Source organism: Vulpes vulpes, chromosome 7 (assembly GCF_048418805.1).
Source record: "Vulpes vulpes isolate BD-2025 chromosome 7, VulVul3, whole genome shotgun sequence".
Lineage (NCBI taxonomy): Eukaryota > Metazoa > Chordata > Mammalia > Carnivora > Canidae > Vulpes > Vulpes vulpes.
This window is the reverse complement of record NC_132786.1, coordinates 26103649-26129906: the sequence shown is the minus strand read 5'-3', so window position 1 is coordinate 26129906 and position 26258 is coordinate 26103649. Positions and strand designations below refer to the sequence as shown.

At 35.0% G+C, this 26258-nt stretch overlaps 1 protein-coding gene across 20 annotated transcripts in view; it reads left to right on the top strand.

Annotated features, from left to right (window-relative positions):
• Positions 1 to 26258, top strand: part of PSD3 (pleckstrin and Sec7 domain containing 3) — a 577475-nt gene that overhangs the window by 237718 nt on the left and 313499 nt on the right. For 17 of the 20 annotated variants that reach the window (XM_072763297.1, XM_072763299.1, XM_072763306.1 and 14 more), the window contains 4 exons: positions 12011 to 12205; positions 12307 to 12387; positions 14219 to 14331; positions 17088 to 17146. In XM_072763297.1, the coding sequence (XP_072619398.1) occupies positions 12011 to 12205; positions 12307 to 12387; positions 14219 to 14331; positions 17088 to 17146 (448 nt within the window). Of the gene's footprint in view, positions 1 to 8081; positions 8224 to 12010; positions 12206 to 12306; positions 12388 to 14218; positions 14332 to 17087; positions 17147 to 26258 lie in introns of those variants that run through there. The other 3 variants (XM_072763310.1, XM_072763312.1, XM_025993720.2) reach the window with 2 other exon arrangements.

The following is a 26258-nucleotide window of genomic DNA, read 5'->3' as shown; positions in this document are numbered from 1 at the left end:
ATAGGAAAAGGGAGGGAAAACTGAATGGAAAGAAATCAGAGAGGGAGACAAACCATGAGAGACTTAACTCTAGGTAACAAACAGAGTTGCTGGAGGGGACAGGGTTGGGGGGCAATTGGGTTATGAGCATTCAGGGAAGGAACATGATGTGATGAGCACTGGGTGTTATATGCAACTGATGAATAACTGAACTCTACCTCTGAAACTAATGATGTACTATATGTTGGCTAATTGAATTTAAATTTTTAAAAAGTCTCTTTTTGGTTTTCCTCCCTCTCTTTTCTTTCCCTTGCTCTATTTTTTTTATTTCTTAAATTCCACACATGAATGAAATCAATATGGTATTTGTCTTTCTCTGACTGACTTATTTTGCATAGCATTATATTTTCTAGTTTGATCCATGGCATTGCAAATGGCAAGATTTTATTCTCTTATATGGCTGAGTAATATTCCATTGTGTGTGTGTGTGTGTGTGTGTGTGTATACACACACCACATCTTCTTTTATATACTTCTTTTATATACTGTGTGTATATATATATATATATATATATATATATATATACATACACACCACATCTTCTTTTATATACTCGTTGGTTGCTGACACTTGGCCACTTCCATATCTCGTCGGTTGCTGGACACTTGGCCACTTCCATATTTTGGCTGTTGTAAAGAATGCTGTTATAAACATAAGGATGCATGTATCCATCTGGTATAGTGTTTTTATTTTTTTTAAATAAACACCTAGTAGCGTGATGATTACTGGATAGTAGGATAGCTCTACTTTTAACTTCTTGAGGAACCTCCACACTGTTTTCCAGAATGACTGCATCAGTTTGCATTCCCACCCTCCGTGCCAGAGGGTTCCTTTTTCTCCTATTTTTGCCAACACTTGTTTTTTGTGATTTTGATTTCAGTCATTCTGACAGGTTTGTGAAGTGATATCTCATTGTGGTTTTGATTTGCATTTCCCTGATGATGAGTGATGTTGAGCATCAATTTCATGTGTCTGTTGACTATCGGTATGTCTTCTTTGGAGAAATGTCTGTTCATGTCTTCTGCCCATTTTTAATTGGATTGTTTTTTGAATATTGAGTTGTATAAGTTCTTCATATATTTGGATACTGACCCTTCATTGGATATGTCATTTGCAAATATCTTCTCTCATTCTATAGGTTGCATTTTATTTTTGGTGATTGTTTCCTTCACTGTGCAGAAGCTTTTTATATTGATGTAATCCCAATAATTTATTTTTGCCTTTATCCCCCTTGTTTCAAGAGATGTGTCTAGAAAAATGTGGCTATAGCCAATGTCAGAGAAATTACTGCCTGTGCTTTCTTCTAGGATTGTTATGGTTTCAGGTCTTACATTTGGGTCTTTAATCCATTTTGAGTTTATTTTTGTGTGTGGTGTAAGAAAGTAATCCAGTTTCATTCTTTTGCATGTAGCTGTCCAGTTTTCCCAATACCTTTTGTTGCAGAGACTGTCTTTTCCTACTGGATATTCTTACCTGCTTTGTCAAGGTTTAATTGACCATGTAATTGTAGGTTTATTTCTAGGTTTTCTGTTATATTCCATTGAACTATGTGTCTTCTGTGCCAGTGATCACCGTTGTGATTACTATAGCTTTGTAATATGATTTAAAGTCCTTAATCATGATAACTCCAGCTTTGCTCTTCTTTTTCAAGATTGCTTTGATTATTTGGGTTTTTTTTGTGGTTCCATACAAATTTTAGGATTGTCTGTTGCAGTTCTATGAAAAATGCTGTTGGTGTTTTGATAGGGATTGGATTAAATGTGTAGCTTGCTTTGGATAATAGAGACATTTTTAACAATATTTGTTCTTTGGATCCATGAGCATGGAATGTCTTTTCATTGCCTTGTGTTGTCTTCACTTTCTTTCATCAATGTTTAAAATTTTCAGAGTGCAGGTCTTTCATCTTTCTCATTCTGTGTTATTATAAATATTCTCCCTAAGGGTATTAAATTTTTTTTTTGCTTATAATTGTATTACATTTGGCAATAGTATCCTCGGCTAAATCCCAGGAGTGAGGTTAGTGAGCTCTGGCAGTTTAGTCTCTTTTACATGTTTCTTTTTTCATGTGTCATAGGGCCAAGTAGTAGCTCCTTCCTCCTCAGTCAAAGGAAGGTGTGTTTTGATGAGTTTGGCTTTGTGTATGTATGCATTCATTTAGAGTGTTAATGCCTTCCTTTAAATGAAAAAAATTGAAGTTAGATAATTCGGATTTGGAAAACATGAAAGAATGTAATGCCTTGGCATGGGGGATAAGCTAGTGTTTTTCTGTGTAGACATATTGTCCAATTTCATACCACCCTGTTTGCCCAGAATGTGCAGTGCATAATCACAGTCATTAAAGGGTATGATCAATTTCAGACTGTTGACTTATGAATTTGCAAGGATATGGAATGTAGTTACCCCTTTTATTTCCTTTTGTCAGGGTAGAGAGTGATACAGTATCATTAGAGATTTTTAATGCCATATAAAGGCAATGAAGTAACATAGCCAAAAGCTATATCTCATGAAAGATGTAAACTCAAAATATGCAGTGACATTTTAATAGCATTCTAAGAAAACAAGATAGTCCATCTGTGAATGATTCATTCTTCCTTTCTTGTCCACTGGAATTGGAATTCACTGATTTGTTCACTGAAGCTTCTGTGCAAATAATGAACATGTAAGTGGTTTTGCATCACTTTCCTCCTTATTTATTATCAAGCTAGACATCTAGTAGTAGCTGCTTTGCAAATGATTCATCTCAAATTTTTATAATGTGGGATGCCTGGGTGGCTCAGCCATTGAGCGTCCTCCTTTGGCTCAGGGCGTGATCCTGGAGTCCTGGGATGGAGTCCCCCATCCCAGTCCCTGCGGGAAGCCTGCTTCTCCCTCTACCTATGTCTCTGTTCCTCTCTCTATATCTCTCAGGAATAAATAAGTAAAATCTTAAAAAATTTTTTAGAATGTAGTTGTATTAAAATTGACTTAATAATATTGCAGCAAAATTATGTTCTCATTTGAGAGCTAGTCCAGAAAAGCTGAGTTTAATATGGAAAATCAAAACAAAACAAAAAAACTCCTTTTAAAAAACAAAAAAGCAAAACAAACAAGCAAACAAAAAACAAGAAACACCCCCAAAACCCTGAATCATCTGGATTATGCCCCCAGAGGAGTATGAAGCTCCAGAAGAGTGAAGATTCCAATTCTTTATTGGAAATAAGTGCTTCCAGGGCAAATTGGTAAGTTTGGTCAGTTTCACGTTGGTGACCTGAATACTGAATGCAGAACTGAATAAAACGAATGAAGTTTATTTAAAACAATATCCTGAGCCAGAACCTCTAGGTGACACTTAATTACAATTCTTCATTTGTAAAGACTGAATTACGTTTTCCATTCCAAACAGAGAAATAGCCATTAGGAGTTTCTATCATTAGATTTTACCTATGGTTCTCTTAAAGTCTCTGAAATCATAAGTAAATGCTGTCCTATCTAGAGAGATGTATTCTATATAAATGTCAAAAGTGTGTTTATTTGAGGTAATTTTCTTTAGAGAAGTCAAGTATTAGTTGCTACTAAGAGCTAAATTAACACTTGTATACAATACAAATAGCAGTTTACATTTACATTTACTGCCTGATGTAATTATCTCATGTGGTCGTCCAAATAACCAAGTAATAATCTTAAAGATGAAGGGAGTAGTAGTAATGATAAGAATTGGGTCTGGTGATGGCACCTAACATTTATAGTTCACTATGAGCCAAACACTACTAAGTAAGCATTTATGTGGATCTTTTACTTGAATTTAGCATCTTCTAAATTAGTAATTATTACTGGCACTTGCATGTAGAATCTCAATAATAAGAAAAGAGACCTCCTAATTCTTCTACTGTAATGGAACTGTGTTCAGATGAATACGCTGCTATACATATTTCTTTTTTTTTTCATATTTCTTTATTGACACATTTCTGAGTTCCTTGGGCATATTGGACATTACAACCCCTTACCAGATGATCTATTCACATTAGTGGAGGGGACTGCTATGCCCATATTGAGTTCCTACAGGTAGTGGATGGTTGCTGTGGCTACTAGACAGCTCTGTCTGAGAGTCATATGGATGCCATGTTTTATTACATCTTCAAGCCAAACTCATCATCTTTTCTCTGTTTCCTGTTTCTGTATGTGCATGTGTGTGCTCACATGCCCCCCTCCCCACACTGTTACACATTCTGTTGTCTTCCTCTTGTATTTGTTATCTTGGTTGGTGGCAACATATTTTGTCCAGATTCTAAGTCAGTTAGCCTTCTGCCCTCTCTTTGAACACAACTCCAAACACATACCAAAGTATTCATTATGTTGTTTGAATTTACTTTTTAAATATCTTTCAGAGCAGGATTTTTTTTTAGATTTATTTATTTATTTATTTATTTATTTATTTATTTATTTGAGAGAGAGTGCACATGGGGAGGGGCAGAGGGAAAGGGAGAAAGTCTTAGACTATGTGCTGAACATAGAGCCGGAGGTGACTGATCTCACAACGCTGGGACTCTGGACCAGAGCTGAAATCAAGATTCAGTCAGTTTACCAACTGGGCCACCCAGGTGCCCCTCAGAGCAGGTATTTTTAAAAATTATTCACATGAATTATCTTTCAATTCAGGTTCAGCTGTCCTAGCTATCAAAATACTCTGGGCTCAGTTTTGTCTACCTAAAGTTTTTCTTCCATGGTACAAAGAAAAGTGATCTTATAAAAATCCAAGTCTAATGGGGTGCTTGGGTACTTTGACTGTCTGACTCTTGATTTCCACTCAGGTCATGATCTTAGGGTTGTGAGATTGAGCCTAGAGTTGGGCTCCACTCTGAGCATGGAGCCTGCTTAAGACAATCTCTTCCTGTCTCAAATAAAAATAAAATAAAAAAATAAAATAAAATAAAATAAAATAAAATAAAATAAAATAAAATAAAATAAAATAAAATATATAAAATAAAAATATAAAATAAAATAAAATAAAATAAAATAAAATAAAATAATAAAATATCCAAGTCTGATCATTACCATTTCCCCTCTTTAGACCTATAGTGATTTTCCCTGGGATAGTGGTGGCTCAAAATCCTGATACACATCAGAATCATCTTAGAGCTTAAAAAGAAAATGTGAAGGCCAACGGTCTGAGAATTCCCTGGAGTAGGCCCCAGGCACATGTCTTTTCTGAAAGCGTCACATATGTTTATATTGCCATATATCTCCTTGGATATCTAAGGGAGATAGATAGAATGTGTCTAAATGGAACTTTTTTCTCTTAAAACCTGTGCCAACTTTGTTTTCTCTATGTTAATTGAAGGCAACTCCACCTTTCAAGTTGCTCAGAACTCCCATGACCACTTTAAAAATATATCTGCCTCTCTCCCCAAACTGCAATTCTTGATCTCTCTGTTCTATTTTTTTTTTCCATAGCAGTTACCACTTTCTAACATACTATGTATATTTATTTTTTTCATTTATTATGTTTGTTGTTTAGTTTTAGCTCCCCTGGAGTAGAAGTGTTTTGTTTATTGAAGTATACATTGCCTGACACGTGGTACGATATTTGTTGACTCTGTAAAAACAATCATACCAGAAAATGACTAGCAGTAGCAAAATTAATAGTACTAGAGGATATAAAGGACTTGGGTACTGAAGTGCCATTGTCCATGTGCAGCTCTGTGCCTCAGTTTCTATCTGTAAAATGTTTATAGTACTATGTACTTCATAAAATAATTGAGGATTAGATGAGACAATTTCTAGGAAGCACTTATCTCCGTGACTGGCACAAAATAAGTACTTAGCCAATGTTAGATGCTGTTAGGTGAATGGGAACCATTGGAAGAAGTGTAGCTACTCTGAATAATTTCTCAGGTATATTTCCTCCAAGATTAGATATGCTATCTCTGCAATGCCTGAGAAATGAATATCTTACATAATGATGGCCAACAAGATTTCCTTTCCTTTCTCAAAGGCAATTTTTTATATTTCAGGATTTTAATCTTGCTTATGATATACTTAGAACACGTTCTGACTGACATTCATTCTACCCATGAAAGCTAATGCATTTGTACCAGTTTTCCTGAATCTATCTAATCTATCTATCTAAGTTCCAGGCCTTTTATATCTGTCTTTGCAGCCTGAAGAATGCTTCCAGAGTCATTGCACCCTCTGGTCCTTTCATTCCACTTGCAACTGGAGTCATTTCTTTCCACTCTTTGGGATTCTTCTGATTGGTCTTTATCTAGCTTTTACAGTATGAAATTGAACCAAGTTACTGTTTGTTGTTGTTTTTTATGCACAACTCCCCTAGTATACTTTATAAATGCAGTGGGATGATGGGTAGGGGAAGCCTTGAACCTTTAGCCTAATGTATTTTTTTTATCCTAGTTTTATTATCTCAATTCAATAAAATTTAAATACTTTTTTAAAATTAATTAAAAGTGAATATGAAACCAGACAATGTAACTGGTACCCTCTGCTGATATCAGTCCTTCTAGAACATTCCAGTATTAGTCATAATGAATTAGAAGATTTGTGCTGCGTGTCATTGATAGCATAGAAGACAGTGGAGAATGTGGACACAGCCAGTTCAGTTCTTGCATCCTTTTAACAAATGGCTATTGAATAACTTTAGCCTATTCCTGTGATGTGAATACAGAGTGAAAATCAAGATTGTAGTAGACGAGAGAGATGGGACTTTTAAAAGAAGAGATAGAATAAAGGTAATTTATCAAGTGCTCTGAGAATGCAGCAAGAGGGAGTTGGGGTATGATTCTTAAAAAGTTATCTCACTAGGGTTCTTGTAGAATCAACAAGAATTTGCAAAACTTGGGGCATCTCAGAATTTTAGGGTAGGGGTAACAAGAGAAGCAAAGGGAGCAAGATGGAACAAGGGTACGAGAGCATAGCTAAAATTCCTGTGTGGCCCAAGCATGAGGAAACTGGTAAATGATAAATCTAAATGATCTATTGGGGTCACCTTGTGAATGGTCTTATCTGACATACTACAGAATATGGATTTTTATCTTGTGTAGGATTTTTATGGAGGCCTTTTATTACATCTGTGGTAGCAGTATGTAGGCTGGGAAAGAAGGGTGGAAATACAGAGAAAATAGTTTTTCCTTTATATTTAGAGGACATCAGAGAAGAATCAGTAGGTCATGGACAACTGAGAGAAGGTCTTGGTGAAACTATAGAACAATAGTTTAATAAGGAATAAGAATTGAATCACATAAGTCAGTCAAAATAAACCCAGAAGGAATCTATTGTGAAACATACTACCAATTGACAAGGAATGCCATAATTGGAATTCTTCGAATAAGTTTAGAACAAACATTTTAGGAGGTAGGGTTACCAGGTAAAATATAAGATGGCCAGTTAAATTTGAATTTCAGATAAACATTGAATGATTTTTATTAGTGTATGTCCTGTGCTTAAAAACTATTGTTTATCCGCAATTCAGATTTAACTGAGTATCCTATTATATTTACTTAGAAAAATTGGTAATCCTAGTATGATAAAAAGGTTATGAGAATGCCCCACGATCACACTCAACAATCTGATCCTTCTTTTGGTGATAGTGTTACCATATTTGTTTGCAGGTGTGAGGTATGGGCTCCAGTGAAGCATTTTCTGGAACACAGGAAGAACCTTTTGGGGAATCTTTTCTACATTTAAGTGGCTATTAGGGATTTCGCCTTAGAAAATTGTAAAAGTTACTTGTGAAAAAGAAAAGAGAGTTTAAAAAAAAGGGGGGGAAATTGAAACTACTGAAAGCATCTAATATTCAGTGGACTAGATGGATAATGTCTTGTGTATTCCAGGAAACAAAATGGGGTGTCATCCCTCCTGAGAGGGATCATCCAGTTTGCTTTATCAAGTGTGAGCAAGGCTGGGTTGCCACTGTTGTTTATGCTCCTGATATACAGTGGCTCTTGTGTTCTGGCTTCTGTTTTTATTAGGGTTGTAAAAACATTACAAAAACTAACAATAAGCACTCTGCCAAGAAGGTGAGGTCATAGTAATGACCTCACAGGGAGCTAGGTCCTTAGAAGCCTAGAGACCAACAGATAATTGGACTTATAGGGCAAAGAGTACTGGGAAGGGGCTTATAAAAGGACATATGTGTGGCCCAGGCACCCTGGGCTCTGGGATGAGTTCTTTTTGGGGCCTGTCTGATTGCTGGTAAGTTTATATTTATATTGCTAGGCTTTCTGATTTAAATGAAACAGTTTCTGTTCTTATTCAAGTAATCTCTTAAATCATGAAGTGGGACAGAATGAAGCCATCTAGGAATGAAAGTATTTATCCTCACTGTAGTCCTTATTTTCTATTTTATTGAAGATTTTTAAAAAAAAAAATTATTTATTCATGACAGAGAGAGAGAAAGAGACATAGGCAGAGGGAGAAGCAGGCTCCGTGCAGGGAGCCCAACATGGGACTCGATCCCGGGTCTCCAGGATCACACCCCAGGCCGAAGGTGGCGCTAAACTGCTAGACCACTGGGGCTGCCCTTATTGAAGATTTTTTTAAGAAGATCCAGAGAAGTCTGATTTTTACAGATTTTTAAATTACCTCTTTTTGATGAATGTAGGGAGAATGAGGTGAAATAGCCTAGGTTGGGCAAGAGAGTAGGAAGAGGGGAAACATAAGGAATGAAAAATAAGAAACAGGAGTGACTGTGACCACTACATTTAAAAAATACATATACTCATTAGGATAAGTCTCTTGTATTTGAACAAAATTTTTGCAGTGCCGTATATCTGGTGTAATTATACCATTTACATGGAGTGATTAAATATATGCCATAAATTTGTGATGAAAAATGAGCAATAAGTGGCAGTGTAATTGAAAAGAAAATTCTTTCTTTGGCATTGTTTTTTTCTCCATGATAGCTACTATATAGAGTAGGAGAATGCATGCAGACACAACTGCAGGGATTTTCTTTTATAATTAAAAAGATTACTTGATCGTCACTAAAATAGTTCTTGGAATTAATATTTTATGTTTCAGCCATGAATGTGGGAAAACCTGAAATGTGAATTCTCCTTTAAATGAATTTTCTGATATGAGTTTACTTATTATAGCTTTGCTGCATATAATGATTAAATACTCATTTTTCTGATAGGATGGATTTCATAAAACTGGCTGGTAACTGTGGAGGAAGGTTTAGGATGAAAAAATATCTAAATGTATTTGCCTGAAGATCTCATCATAATGAAGCAATTTATATTAATTGGTATCTGTCTCTGTTGGAAAATTATTTAAGGTGGCTAATTGTTTAAAGAAGGATTACTAAACATCTTAGTTTGCCTGGGGCAATTCCAGTTTATGTTTGTTGTCCTGGCATCGACTGTGGTTTAACATTTTACGTTGACTTTAAAAAATGAAGTATTATCATTAATAGCTGCAGTAAAATAAGTCAGCTTGGGTTTGATAAGCCTCCACTTGGTACTTCTAAGCTTCTCTGCAGTCTCCTCTGGGATGTGTGAGTGGACGTGTGCGTTGAACAGAATTTTCACATACTTGAGTCTAAAAGACCATGTGGGGTAATCTCTCTTTTCCCTCCCTGTATGCTCCCTGTCAAGGACAGCATGTGGAATACTTGTTGATACAATGAGCTCGGAGAGAAGTCGTGAGGGGCAGTTATCTGCCTCCAGTCTGGCAGTGGTTGGGGATGTCTGGGGATGTCTGGGGCTGTGCGGTCCCTCGGAGCTACTTGATGTATGGGCTGGGCGGATAGTGGCAGGAGCTGCATTTGAGGGATAGTGAACCTGCTAGGCTACCACTTAGTTGGTGTAATTTCCAATTACAATGGAAAATTGTGAGGTAGAATAAGTAACAAAAATAGATATTGAATAGTTCTGCTTAGAAATATGTTCACTTTTTGCTATAATGATTTTTGTCATTTTTACTGTAAGTTTACAAATAATTTTTTATTGGCAGTACCTTTTTTAAAAACATTATAACAATTATAATTACATATTTAGTGATTTTATCATCCCTGTTCCCTCTTCCAAGTGTCTCAGGCTAAACAATAAATGGATACTCATAATTTAGGACAAGTTAAAGAAGAATATGATAGAGCAAAGACCTGCAGAATGAGGCCTCTTGGCCTATTTCAGCCTAACCTGGAATGGTATTAAGTTTTAAGAGGTTGAAAAAAAACCCCAACAAGCATGTGTAACAGAGAACTTATGTGTCCTTACCTGAAATATTTACTATCTAGTTCATTACAGAAGAATTTCTATGTCTGGTTTAGAGTCTGTGGTAAGTATGTTGGAAGGCTACTTAACGTCTAGTTTATCACAAATGTATCTTTTCCTCATTTACCAGTTTGGAAATTACTGCATTTTTGGTGTCCATGTTATAAATTGCGTGATGTAGCATTCTATAGGCAGCCACAGACTATAGTTTGTGATCTTTTTCAAGAGCAGAGGTGCTCACAGGTGGTTTGCATGGCTTACTGAGGCCCTCTTAGGATGTTTATGAGGTTGAAGTTATTTTATAATAACAGTATACAGCATTATTTTCCTTTTTCACTAAATTGATAATCACACTGATGGTACAAAAGCCATGGTGAGGGCTTCAGCACAAATCAACACAGAGGCACTAAACTGTCCTAATCGTTCTGATGTTCTTTACTGTCCTGCATGCAAGATAAAAAAGCCAGTCTCACCTAAAAATTCCTTGATAAAAATTCCTTGATAATTATATTTTAACCCTTGGGTACATACCCTTTTAATTTCACATGTGATGAGATGGAAAATATGCATAAAACACTTCCCCTGATGGTTTTCTTGAGGACAATTTTGTATGCAATTTGAGTTGTGACTTATAAACTAGTTACTTTTTAGGAAATGCAATTTTAGGAAAAATTTTGCCATTTTTTCAGTGTAGCTGATAAGCCATGGCTATTGGCAGCCATTTTCTCAAAAATTAATTGAGTAAGCCTATCAATACTTTAAGAAAACAATTGATAGTATTTGTTGCCAACAATACAATGTGAGCTTTCAGTCAAAACCTAGAACTGTGGAAAACTTCTATCTTCCACTAAAAGTTTAGTAGCTTTTCCGTACTTAAAGATTTTGATGAAGATAGTAGTGGTGACATAATAAATGTGATTTTCAAAACTATTGTATAAATAAAATGTGTCAACCAATATTTTGCCAATGACCAGTGCATGGTACAGAATCTTGCCTGGGTAGAAGATCCATTTAAAGACGAAGACAAATTTTAATATGAGTACAAAAAATTCTTTGATACTATATTGACACTAACCTTTGGGAAACTACCACTTGTCTTATTTTAGTGCCATATAAAAAAAAGAATATCTACAATTATCTGAAAAGTATATTAAAATACTTCTTTTTCTAACTAAATTATCTGTGTGGGACTGAATTATTTTAATTTCAACCAAAACAAAATATTGGTTACAAATAGATGTGGCAGTGAGAAACCCAGCTGTCTTCCAGTAAGCCAACCATTAAAGAAATTTGTAAAACATGTAAATAATTACTGCTTTTCTCACTAAATTTTATGTTATTGTTTTGGAAGTTATAATTATTTTTAATAAAATATTTATATTCATGAAATGAGCTAGTTATTTTTAAGTGAGTTAGTATTTAAATTTTTTCTTTTTAAATTACTAATATGGTGAATTATCAATAGATATAACAACTCAGATAAACACAAAGGTCTTTGGAGTCCTCCATATTTTTTAAAATGTAGAGGTACTGAGATTAAAAGTTTTGAGAACTGTTCATCAAGGGTTTAAGCCATCACTTTGAAAGACATTGAAATATAACAGCTGGAAGTACTTTTATGAATAATTAAGTATAAAACTATCTCATCTAAATTTTTTCATTTGGTTCTATGGCACGATAATTTCATCAGCTAGTTTCCCTTTTTGTCACATAAAAAAAAAAAAAAACTTTTCTGTTCTTTTTTTCTTCTTTATCAATTCTCACAGCAATGCTGGTGTAAAAACAACCCTGCTAGAGGCTCATTCTGAGATGGGGAGCACTGAGATTCTGGAAAAGGAGGCCTCAGAAAGTCTCAGTAATGGTACCCGCAGCAACGTAGAAGCAGCCAGGAGGCTGGCCAGACGACTTTATCAACTAGACAGATTCAAAAGGTCGGATGTCGCAAAGCACCTAGGCAAGAAGTACGTTCTGTACTAGGGCTGGTGTTTGCATATGTCCTCGTTTGTGTCTCATTTTTAATAGCTTGAATTTGAATAACAAAGTCTGTCTTGTTTTCTTATAGCAATGAATTTAGCAAACTAGTTGCAGAAGAATATCTGAAGTTTTTTGATTTTACAGGAATGACCCTGGATCAGTCTCTCAGGTATGATTAAATATCACTTCTGTTCTTTTTTGCTTCCAAATGATTAGTTCTGAGAAGAGAAAGTAATGCTGAAACTAAAATCTGATTTTTCTTTTTTTTAGAGCACAGTGACTTTGTGATCTTAGCCCAGATAAGGCATTAGTAGAATGAAAATTATATTGTTTTTATAAAAACACACATGAACTCATATTTTGTATCTAGTAGATGACGTAGAAAAGAATAGTGACAAAGTAAGTCTTGAGAAGAAGAATCTGGGAATTTGGTTTTCAAATGATCAGTTTAAAGAAGGCACAGATTTATAATAACCAAATAGCCTTCTAAGATGATACTTTGGAATTAATTCATGAATGGAATAAAATGAATATCACCATACTAGTAAGCAGAAGATATCTGCAAAACTGTTTTAGGTAGTAACATATTTTGCTCATCTGTTCAAATTAAAGTTTAATAAACACACTGATCCTCACTTTTCACACCATATGGTACTGTAAATTTCTAGGAGCCACTGAAGGTAAAACCCAGTCAGCAGTTACTCTTATAAACTTTGTAACGTGTCAGAGCCTGGAGGAATTGTGAGATCATCTGTGTAACCCTATAGTTTTATAAATCAGGAATCTTGAGAGGTAAAGTGAGGGTGTTTGGATTAGAATGCACAATAGTGACTTATTCAGTGGCACTTCGCGTGAATTGAGGGCATGCATAGGTTTTCCCACTGAAAACAGATAAGAGGAGAGGAAATATCTATATTTGTAGTTTGCTTTCTGATGTGGTTTATAAAAGACAGTTATGAAAAATTAAAGTTTGATCAATATAATTTAGATTTAACAAACTAAGGTAGCAACATTTTCATCATAGAAATAAGATTTTTTTAAAAAATATTTTATGTATTTATTCATGAGAGACACAGAGAGAGAGAGGCAGAAACACAGGCAGAGGGAGAAGCAAGCTCCATGCGGGGAGCCCGATATGGGACTTGATCCTGGATCTGGGGATCACACCCTGAGCCAAAGGCAGATGCTCACTGCTGAGCCACCCAGGTGTCCCAGAAATAAGATTTTTATATGTTTCTTTTAATTATAAGATTTCTTAGAACATTTTAAAGGATTTTTTTTTCTTCCCATCAGGGAAGTCCATGTCCATATCCTTTGTCAAGTGAGGATTTTATCACTAATAGACAATACTCTTAGTGACTCTGACTTAGATTGGTGTGTGGTTCTAGGCATATTTTTACTTTTCAAAAATTTTTATACATAAATTAATTTATTCTTAACCTAAGGAATAAATTAGGATTTTGGCTCCCAATTTTCTTCTCATATAAAAAGTAATATAATATGATAATAGGCAAAATAAAATTAACAGAAACCTACTGTACACAGGATAATAATATAGTTGTAATTTTAACAGTGTGTCGGTAGCAAATACAATCAGTCATACAGCAAGATGACAAACAGTGATCCAAGTGTAGTTTTAAAACATAGCCTACATGGTTATGGGTTCAGTCTTGAGTGTTCTTTGTTTTTTATCTGACCTATCTTTTAAATGGCTACTTGTCACTTAGTCATATGGGAGAGTTACTACCTTCCCAAAGCATTTCTTAATGTATTAACTACATGTTATTGGTATTGCCTTTCATCTTTTATATTGACATTTTATAGAATTAAATAAATTCATATTGAATGGCTATCTAGTAAGTGATTTAAAAAAATAACTGTAGAATATCTATCTTACTTTGTATAATTAATTTCTTGTATAGAATTAACTTTAATTGTCAAACATAAAGAGTATGCTAATCTTTTCTAGTTTCACTTTTTTTCTCTTAAATCTTTTTAAGGTATTTCTTTAAAGCATTTTCTCTTGTGGGAGAAACTCAAGAACGAGAGAGAGTTTTAATACACTTCTCCAATAGATACTTTTATTGTAACCCAGATGCCATTGCTTCACAAGGTAATTTGATGCAAATGTTTATATTTCCAAAAACAAGTCTTATTTTTCTCACTATGAAAGTTATATTTTATTGTGGAAAATATGGAAGATTATACAGAAGAAAATGAAAATCATCTAGATATCTCTAATTATCTGGAGATAACTATTATTCACTGATATATTTGCTTCTGCTCTATTTGTACAATGTTGAATTCGAATCATTCCGGAGGTTTTTTTTTTCCTGTTGTTTCCTTTTCGTTTTGAGCATTTTCTCATGTCATTAAATATTCTTTAAAAAACATGATATTTAATGACTGCCTGATATTCTTTTCATTTTTTTTTACTTTGCTTTCCAGTTCCATAGTATGACGAGATGCTTTAAGTTGCTCATGCGGTCACTCAGAGATTTTACATGCAAAACATATTGTAATAAATGAAATGCCAGTTTTCTTATTTCTTCTCCCTATACATCTGATCTCTAAATTTCTTGAAATGCATGTTTGCTTAGTTTTGTGGTTAGGGATAATAATGTTTTGGGAACATTTACAAATCGCACTGGAGTTTGTAGTGTGTCTCCAGTGCTTTGGTTTGATATTCATTGTAACAGCACTGACCACTGACTTTGGTTTGTGATTTTAATGAACTATGAGTTTATATTCGTTGTATTATTTTTAAAATGCAACTTTAAACTATTTATTTTTCACCCTACCAAAAGGTTTCTCCTTCATGTTGATTCCTGCAATAAAGCAAAATTTTCAAAGTTTGACGCATTCATTTGCCATTGGAGAATCTTTAATAAACACAAATCTGAAATAGATCACTAGTACTAAATGCACAAGAAATAACAATTCTGTCTTAGCTTCAGTATTGTCAGTTAACTGGGATGAGTGTACTTATCCCCCAGCCTCTGCCCTCTAGTGTGTAGCTAAATTAGCTAACAAACTGATCATTAGAGTCACTTCCTCTCTGTGAAATGGAAACTTAATTTTCTTTAGTCCTTTTTTTGATTATATTTAGATTACTTATTCACTGTTTCTATCACTATCAGGATTGAGTAGAGAATGAAAGGGATAGAAGGGAGTTGTTTTTATTAAAACCTCCTTCAAATCTAATAAAATGTTGACATTCCTTTTTTTTTTTTTTAAGACTTTATATATTTGAGAGAGAGAGAGAGAGCAAGAGAAAGCACAAGCAGGAAGGAGGAGCAGGCTCCCCGCTGAGCAGGGAGCCTGATGGCAGGACTTGATCCCAGAATCTTGGGATCATGACCTGAACTGAAGGTAGACACTGGACCAACTGAGCCACCAGGTGCCCCATATGGTGACATTGCTGAGTGAAATAAGGAATATGGATGTGTACACTCAACTGGACATTGATAAGGATATATGAGAGTTGGCTGCTAAGTTTTACAAATGCTTTCAAGGAATTTATTTTAAATGTATTTAAAATTTAATAAACTGGAACTGGAATAAATATACTTTTGGGCATTTAGTAGCATCTCCTTAGAGACCTTAATGACAGAAATCACCTACTATACTCAAAGGCATACTCCTGAAGAATAAGTGGTCTTTAATTCATGAATTCAGGAATTAGGAAGGCCTTACTGTATATTTGGCATACACTAATAAGATTTTTCTGTATCTGCAACCACCTTTGTCTACTATACTTAGTTTGAAAATTGCGGGAAAAGAATGAGAGAAGTAATTCTAAGGTTTGGAGATGAGAAGCTTAATTCTTAGTGCTTTTTCTTTTCCTTTATAAAGTAAGGAGAGAGTGATGTTTCTGTCTAAATGTGACATTATATGTCCGGTTTAAGCAACATTTTCCCCCTGAATATTTTTCAATCTTTACAGATTATTGTATTTTTCAATCTTTACAGATTATTGTATTATTGTATTTTTGTTTGATCCATAGTATCCTGGACCAGTCAACCTACATGTTGCCTTTAATGAATTGTCAAGAAAGAGGATAACTATTCCTGCCCATATGTTTTTAGCCAGAGAACTGATACCCAGACAGTACAATGAAAGACCCAAATCTTAGTTTTCTTTGACTTTTGCTTCTTTCTTCACTTTCCTCCCAGGAAGTAAAAAAAAAAAAAAAAAGAAAGAAAGAAAGAAAGAAGAGTAGCAAATGACTTATTTTTGCTTCTGTATCTTGTGTTACAGAAAATTGGGAAAATGTAAATAAAAAGATAAAAATTATCTCACTATCCAGAGACAATAATCTTTTAATATAATGTTACATATTATTCTAGATGTATTTATATTTAAATGGTACCATACTGCATATAATGTGTTTTTTATATAATAATTTATTGTGAACTATTTCAACATGTATACTTGGACAACATTTTTAGTGACTTAAACATAATAGGATTGTGTTTTTGGAAGGTTTTATTTACTTGTTCCCCATTGTAAGCAACGTTTCTTTGGATACACTTGTATTTTGTATAGATCTTTATTTCCTTAGTGAAAAGCCCTATAAACTAATTTGATATGTCAAAAGATACTGTTTCAAAGCTTAAGATATGTACTATCAAATTGCCCTCCAAAGAGGGAAGAATAATATAGTTTATCACCAACAGAGTCCAACTCTGTACACTGAGGTCCTTTTAATAATTTATCTATTTCTTGTCTCCCTAACAGATATGATCAATGGTGGCTAGCTACATTATTATGTGTTCATAGGTTCTTAATATATGCTACTTTAATGATAATAAAGAATCCAACAGGAAATAGCGAATCAGTGCTTTCTTTCCTTGTCTCTTCTCTTAGATGGAGTCCATTGTCTCACTTGTGCAATGATGCTTCTTAACACAGATCTCCATGGCCATGTAAGTATAGGTGTGTGAAGCTGTCTTAGAGAAAGTGAAATATCTTGGGCTTATCTTTGCTTTTGCATTCACATGTGCTTATTCTCTGCCTCCCTACTCTCATTCTCTACATGGCAGGTAGGTAAATGTAAATCCTTGGAAAAATAAATAACTTTATGAGCATAATTCACTTAAAAGTGAATATATTGTCTACATGTGTGGAATTGTCTTATCTGTAGTGAGTATGTTCTGTATCTTCTTTCTCCAGTAGATGGCAGAGACAGAGCATTTGCTTTTTTGTTTCATTTTTTTGGTTAGCTATTTGGGTTAATATTTGATGGAAAGGGGATATAAGTTAGATCTGAAAATGTTAACTGTATTTTTACTAAATACAGTAGCTAGCCAGTCTTAGGATCAGCCTTTTCTACACTTCTCAGTTCACATTGGCCTTTTACTAGTTGAAATATCAAAATAATCTAATTACTGTCTCATCTTCTATTTAAGATATAGAGTGAAATTTAATTTATAATTATATATAAATTTTTACCTATCATAGATGTGAAGTTTTAGCATTCACTTAAACTTTATATTAGAGAAAATGAAAGTGTTTTTGTTTAATATAGGCCAATATGTACTTAGCACAAAAATTATTTCATTAGTCCCAGGTCCATTTATTTTGAAGAGAAAACCATGTTTCTTATAATTAAAGAATCTAGATCATTCCTTGATTTGCTATACAATGTATTTTGCAATTTAAAAAAATCACATTAAAAGAACTAAAACTTTAGGTATCCATCCAAATTTGATCTCATATTCCAAAAGACCATATAATTTCCTTAGGAAAGGCAAAATGGAGCTGTATGGGGCCATTGAGATGGTTTGAAGGGAAAATAAGTGTTCTATCATCAGAAAAATGAAGAAGAGTAGTGATAGTTAACATTGCCTTCGCAAATCTCACAATACTCAACCAGGAAGTTCCTACTGCAATTTGCATGAGATAAATTTAGAATAACCTATTGATTCAGAGATACGTGTCCAGAGGTGATACAGAATAAAATTAGTAGATACTTTCGAAGGACATTTTGGGGTAATGGCATCGTAATACATCTTGGGGAAATGAAAGTACTAGGATTCCCATAATGTGAGCCTTGACATGAGAATCAGAATCTAAACTCATCCAGCTTGTAACGGGGATGACCGGTCAGTAGATAGTCCTGACCACTGTTTTTTTCTCCTTTCTTCTCTGTCTTATGGTGACAGTTACAATCCTGTCCCCATTCTTTTCCTCCCACATAATTTCTCAACCTAACTTTCAGCTGAAAGAGACAATTTTGAATACTCTTGTCCACATATAACTTTGACCCAAGTCAGTGAGTTCCAGCATAGGTATCTTCTTCACATGAGATATTTTGAGGTCTCCTTCGCATACAGTGGTTTTGCAGTTAGTGTCTGTTGACTGAGAAAATGCGTAATTACCAAAAAAAAAAAAAAAAAAAAAAAAAGTCCAGTAATACTCTCAATTCTTATTTAAGAGTTGAGGATCTCATAGAACTTCTGTGGAAGTTGCTAGATGAGAGACTGGTTTCTTTTAAAACCTGAATTGCTTTGTGGAAAGCTAATATTGCTTTAATAATACTTTCAAATAAACTTGTGTATTATTAATCACAATACTTTGAAGCATAGTAGTAAATAAAGGTGTGAAGTTTGTTTTTTATTCAGATAACTCAGCATGCTTGATATCCAAACTAGCCATGGGCACCCTAGTGTCTATGTCCATAGGTTCAGAACCACAGACCTCGGATTTGCTCTTGCTCTGTCTTCAGACCACTTTTGAATAACTGGAAAGAGATTAAGTGGAGCATCATACTTCTTTTTGGCAACTAGAATGTAAGAGTTTATAGGTAAGAGGCAGTATACAAATGAGCAGTTTAATATTATCCTGATTTATGCCAATCATACATAATTAACACTTGGCTGTAGTGACAGAATTACGTATAAGAGGGAGAATATTATAGGTACAATAGCATCATCATATTTTTAGTGATTATTAGGTCTTTGTTTTTGAAAAATGTGTGCTATATACTTAGGATTATCTGTTGTTTAGGTTTTAAATAGTAGAGGTGCTTTTTAATCCTTAATTACAATGGATGCTGTTAAAAGTTTGCTGAATATATAGTAGTTTCATAAAAACTAACCATATGAAAATGTGTTTCTTTTTCTTCCAACTCTGGATTCACTTAAAAAATAAATTTTCCTTCTAGGTGGTAAGTTTTTATGCATAATTTTGGATGTAGCTTCTCTTGCATCATGATTGCCTGATTTATTGTTACAGTATTTGTTTGACTTAATAGCATGGCCCCTTTGAAGGTGAATCATTCAAAATATAAAGTGAATTATTTCCAGTGTTAGCCATTTTTCACCTCCTTAGGCTGTACTGCCTAGGCCATCATCACCTCTCATTACTTAGTCTAATACTAGAATAATCCTCTTGGGGAGTGAACTAATAAACCATTTTCTTTTTCTTCCTTACCCTTGTGCCATGATAGCAATACAACAGCATGATCTTTCTCAGGAGTACTGAGATAAACTTGTCCTCATGCTTTCAGTGGGGGAGGCATAACTTGGGAATTAGCTTCTTTTGGCTTTTTTTGTGTGTGTGTATGAATCCTCCTTGAAAGTTTTATTTACTCTAAGGAATGATGATACATTGAAAATGCACTGGTATGGGCCTTTGTTCGTTCTGTTAACTTTCTTACTAATAAAATGACAAAACGAATACTAATAATATAGCATATCTAATATAATGTTATATGTTGGAATGCCTTTCTGCCTTTCTTTTTAAAATTTATTCTATCATTCAGCAAACACAGTATGTCTACTCTATCCAAGTTCTGTGCCATTTGGGTAAGGATCGGGAATGAATGAGACATTCATGGAAGTCAAATTTCATTTCTGGTAGTGTTGGTTAGGCTGATTTCCATTATTCCTTTTAACTGAAGAATGATAGCAGGTAAATGAGGTGCTATGGTGGAAAAGTACTGGTGTGCTATTTTACTTATACCTTAGATTATTGTATTTCACTAAGTAGCCTAGGGGGAAAAAAAACAAACTGAAGAAAATGCAATATTTTTGGGAGAAGTTCATTCAGATGTTATAATTTTGTTGGAGCTAAAAAACGATGATTACCTATTTTAAAAAATATGAATGGCACATCATTATTTTAGTAATAGTATTGACTTGGTTTTGTTTGTCTGCATGTGGTTTATTCTCTTAGATTAATTAAGTATTTTATAATTATGGTCACATGGCTAATTTGCTATAAGTAATCTCTTATTTTTAAAATGCCTTCATCTGTGAAATATGTATGTAAATTAAATTTTTGCACATACAGATAAATTTCTATTAAAATAAACTCTAGAATTTATTTTTCTCTTACTGTACTAGAACTAAGTTGTATTGATGTTTAAACTACCAATGTGGAAAGAGCTGAATCTGAAAATCTTTTTTCTTTAAAGCCTTGTGTTTTATTGGAAATAGTATGAATAAAAAGATTTTGTCATGTTAGAATAAATTCAAACCTATTTCTTTTCTGGACTAATATTCAAATGTACTTTATTGACTCTAGCTCTCTGGTACTTCTATCATAGTTGAGATTCAACTATCTGCCAGGATTATCATTTGGACCGAAGACAGGTATCAGGGGCAGGACAATAAGCAGGAACTTCTCACCAGGACTGGACCCTGAGGTGGGAGGAGGTTTTAGATATAGACTGAGTTGTAATGAAAAGTGGGATAGATAAGTATAGAATCAGTTGGTCAGTTTCACAACTAGAAGTCAAAAGAGATCTATAAGACAGTGGCTGCCAGGGTCAGACCATGGTCAAAGGCAATAGCCAGGACATTATTTTTAATGTGGCTTAAGATTTTTAGTAGCAATTTTACCCGAAGTATCTTATGTTTTTCAGTAATGGCAGGAGCTAGCCCGCTCTGCAGCAGGTGTAAAGGGGTTGGGGGTGTGGTTCTGGAGTGGTGGCTCTATGTGGCTCAGGCAAGGAGCATCCTGTAGATATCTTTGGGATACTCTGAGTGTGTTGAGTATCATCCTCAGTGGTCTGAGTTTAGTGTATGAGGCAGGACCTTACTGTTTTGTTTTTGTTTTGGTGTTCAGTTGTAGGTTGAATAAGGAATAAAATGCAATGGGACGCCTGGGTGGCTCAGCGGTTGAGCATCTGCCTTCGGCTCAGGGCATGATCCCAGAGTCCCGGGATCGAGTCCCACATAGGGCTTCCTGTATGGAGCCTGCTTCTGCCTAGGCCTCTGCCTCTCTCTCTCTCTCTCTCTGTGTCTCTCGTGAATAAATAAATAAAATCTTAAAAAAAAGGAATAAAACCCAGTTAGTATACCATACTAGTAGGGGGCCATAAAGAAGTCAAGGAATCAAGTATAGATTTTGTTAATAGAATAGTGTTAAAAATATATATATGTAGTTCAGTTTGATATAGGTCACAGCAGTCCATTATTTTTCAGTCTGTAAACTGCACTGGTAATTGTGTTTTTAATTTCTAGGTTTGCTCTGTAGGATCATAGAGTTGTAAATGGTGGGTAAAATATTTGGTTTATTATCAGAAGTGGAAAATGACTATTATAAGTAGAATTGTTTAATACATTTACTTTTCATGTATGTTGTTTTGCCTTTCTACTCACAAAAGCATCACAAACCTTTGTGAGGTTGATAAGTAGGTTTAATATCCTTAGGAAAGCTCTTGCTGTGATTATCGTTATTTTAACTGGAAGCTACCTTGAGTACCTTTTGCCTACTGCCCTCCCTCCTGTATAGCTTTCTTCTCTATGGGCTCCTCTCCTGTCTATGCTGTCCCATATCCTTGATATCCTTGATGCCCTCTGCCAGGAAAGCCATCCCTGGCATACATTAATTTTCCTAAGTTTTACCCTACTGTAGATTCTAGCCTTGTTCTTAATTTCCATTCACCCAGCACAACTCCCATCCCCTGGGAATCCTCTTTTCCATGTCCTTGATACCAAATCTTTCTTTTCACCTCTTTGAGAGCTTCCCAGCCACCGTGACTTCCAGAAGGCTCTCATTCCTGGGGCTTCTCAGTGATATTGGTAGTTCACAGAAGCATCAGGTCTGGACCAGAATTGCCAAAGGTTTCTGGTGGGGTGTTGGGTTCAGTTTTACTGTTACTGTTTCTCTGGTCAGAATGAGCATTTTGGGGATTGCCTGACAACTTTAACCATCAGCTGTGGAAATGTTATCCAGAAAAATGTCTTGATTTCAGATTTTTAAATTTTTTAAAAGATTTTATATATTTATTAGAGATGGAGTGAGAGAGAGAGAGCAAGAGAGAGCACAAATGGTGGGGAAGGGCCGAGGTAGGGACAGAAGCAGGCTTCTGGCTGAGCAGAGTAGGGAGCCGGACATGGGGCTCAATCCTAGGCCCCTGAGATCATGACCTGAGCTGAAGGCAGGCATTTAACTGACTGAGCCACCCAGGCACCCCTCAGATTTTTCAATTTTAAAATGACCTTTAAGATACTGTCACAGGGATCCCTGGGGAGCTCAGTGGTTTAGTGCCTGCCTTTGGCCCAGGGCGTGATCCTAGAGTCCCCGGATCTAGTCCCACATCAGGCTCCCTGCATGGAGCCTGCCTCTCCCTCTGCCTGTGTCTCTGCCTCTCTCTCTCATAATCTCTCTCTCTCTGTGTCTCATGAATAAATAAATAAAATCTTAAAAAAAAAAAAAAAAGATCCTGTCACATATGACTATGTGAATTTTCATAGGAATGCTTGCTTACTTAATCATGTCACAGTTAACCATTTACTGGTGCATTTTCTTCTGTGACTGCTCAAAATGAAAGCCTCCTTTCCTTTTTCTCTTTCCTCCTTTCCTTTTCCTTTTTTTCCCATTTCTTTCTCTTTAGTTACCTCATACCTCTTTTTTCATTCTTCACTTTTTTTTTTATAGTCCTGCTTTTTTAAGAATAGGTTCATACATGGAAAATACAACTCAGATATCAGTTGGGTCAGTGGGCTCATTTAGGGACCTCAGGTAGTATAGTTTATACATTATTCAGTTGCTGCATTCCTTCTTACTATTTTGAATTTTTTACATTTGCACAGTCATTAGTAGAAAATGATAAAAGAAAGTAGATGAAACTCCATATTAGGTCTGTTTTTGCTCTTTCTTCCTGTGAAGTGAGGAAGGTGATTGAAACCTCTCACCTCTAATTCCATTATTTAAGTTAATATTTGTCCTAAAGTACAAGTTTAGTCTTTGTAATATGATAATGAGGTCAGTATCTTTTCCTTTATCTTCTCAAATTTCAGAGGAAACACTTTCTATGAAGTTGTGATAGAATCTGTTACTACAGTACTTCTCAAACTTGATAGTATCACATTCCCTTTATACTCTTAATTCTTTTTGAGGGCTCCAAAGAACCTTTGTTTATATCCATTAATATGTACTATGTTAGAAACTAAAATGGATAATATTTTTAAATATTTATTAAGTTATTTTAAAGTAGCATTAATCATTAACTGAATAACATACTATTTTAAAATGAGTGGATTTCATATTTTAGTTTATTTTTAGGTGTACAACATAATGATTCATTATTTATATATATTACAAAATAGTCACCACAATAAGTCCAGTTAACATCTGTCACCATCCATGTTTATAATTTTTTTTCTTAGGATGAGAACTTTTAAGCTACTCTTAATTTTCCAACATTCACTATGTGACTGTAACTACAGTCACCATGAATTACATTATCTCCCAATGTGGTATTTATTTTATAACTGGAAGATTGTACCCTTTTTAAAAATTGAAGTATAGTTGATATACATTGTTAGGTTCTGGTATACAACATAGTGATTTGACAGATCTCTATGTTATGCTGTGCTCACAGCTGTAACTACCATCTGTTACCATACAATGCTATTACAATACTTTTAACTATTTTCCCTATACTGTACTTTTTGTTCTGTGACTTACTCACTGCATAACTAGAAGCCTGTGTCTCCCAGTCCCCTTCACCTATTTTGCCCAACTTCCCATCCTCCTCCCCTCTGGCAGCCCATCAGTTTGTTCCTCTGTATTTATGAGTCTGTTTCGGTTTTTCTTTCTTTTTTTTTTTACTTTACACTTATTTTTTCAAGTTTTTTTTTTAAAAGATTTTATTTATTTATTCATGAGAGACACAGAAAGAGAGAGAGAGAGAGAGGTAGAGACCCAGGAAGAGGGAGAAGCAGACTCCATGCAGGGAGCCTGACATGGGACTCGATCCCTGGTCTCCAGGATCAGGCCCTGGGCTGAAGGCGGCGCTAAACCACTGAGCCACCCCGGCTGCCCTTTTTTCAAGTTTTTATTTAAATTTTAGTTGGTTAACATACAGCATAATATTAGTATCAGATGTGCAATTTAGTGATTCAGTACTTACAAAGAACACTCAGTACTCATCACAAGTGTACTCTTTAATCCCCATCACCTATTTGTTCATTTGTTTTCAGATTCCACATATAAGTGAAATCATATGAGAATAATTCTTTTTTTATGAATAATAATTATACTTAGAAAAACAAAAAAATCAGTGAAAAGAATAGGATTGAAAATTTTTGCAAAACTCTTTCATATTTCACTTAATATAAGACAGCTAAACTCTCTGCTGCTGTTATTTATTTAGTTGCAGGATGTCACAAGTAATGTAGCTTCTAGAAAACTCCACTATAACTTGTGAGAGAGAGTGACAAAAATGTTCTGAGTATTATTTTAACAGGAGGTTTGACCTCATAAACACTCTGAACAGGATCCCTGAGTCATACTTTGAGAAGCACTGTGTTACAGTATTATTATCAGTTGCTGTATTTTTTTTCTTTATACCACTTCTAGTTCTTTTGTCAATGGTAGTTTATTACACAAGACGCAGGAAAAGTCCAAGTAATAGTTCATATATCCCTAAAAGTTGAACTTCTAAAACTTACATTAGCTCTGTGATTGGGGTTTATGAAAGAGTACATTGAATATCACAGTCATAGCTACTTGGTTGGAAATTTATAAAGGATCCTGCTTTGCCTGCTAATCAAAATATAAAAAAATAGACACCTGAGGGTGGCATAATACGATTAAACATATTTGTTAGAGAAGAGTACAGAACAAAAACAAAATAGGATCTTATAGCAGAGCTACGGAACTAGTATGTTTTTTTTTTGTTTCGTTTTTTACCATTTATTGTAACATGTTGGAGAGGGTGGGGTTGTCATGTGGGAAGGTATGCCTGCTGTGTTTTCAGTATCCCAGGATTTATGGGGCCAGATTTTATGAATGTATCATGAAGGCTTTTAATTTCTCTGAAAGCATGTTTCCCACAATGCTTCCAGAGTCTACATTATTAAAAAAAAATAATTTTAGGGTTATTTTGCCTAATTCTGCAACCTGTAGGTCAGAGTATATATATTGTGTTCTGTTTTTCTGGGTATTCACAGGAATACCTGGCTTTGCTAGCAGCTCTCTCTTGTGACTGAGTTTGGGTTAGGTCTTGACTGGAGCTTTAAGAAGGCTTCAGACGAGATCTGGCGTGTTCAGGGTAGTATGGCCGTAAATGGGTAGGAAATATCAGAAAGGGAGACAGAACATATAAAGACTCCTAACTCTGGGAAACGAACTAGGGGTGGTGGAAGGAGAGGAGGGCGGGGGGTGGGGGTGAATGGGTGACGGGCACTGGGGGGCACTTGACGGGATGAGCACTGGGTGTTATTCTGTATGTTGGCAAATTGAACACCAAACAAAAATAAATTTATTATTAAAAATAAAAAATAAAGAAGGCTTCATACCTCCGGTTGTCAGGGAAGGCATGCTCAAAGCAAAGACCTGGTCACTCTTGTGCAGAATTTTGGCCAGCAGCTTGAATGGTTTGTAGGTGAGCCTAAAGAAGGAATGTCTTCATCTTAACTTTGCCCCTTTGCTCTCATTGTTACCACTAAAGTTGGGAGCTATCAGCTGATTAGGAAAAAAATGCCATAATTTTAATGGTAAGGCACAGAATACATCAGGATGCCTGGATGCATGCTTGCTCATGGTGTTGTCCTCAATACAAATGCCACCTCCTTCCAG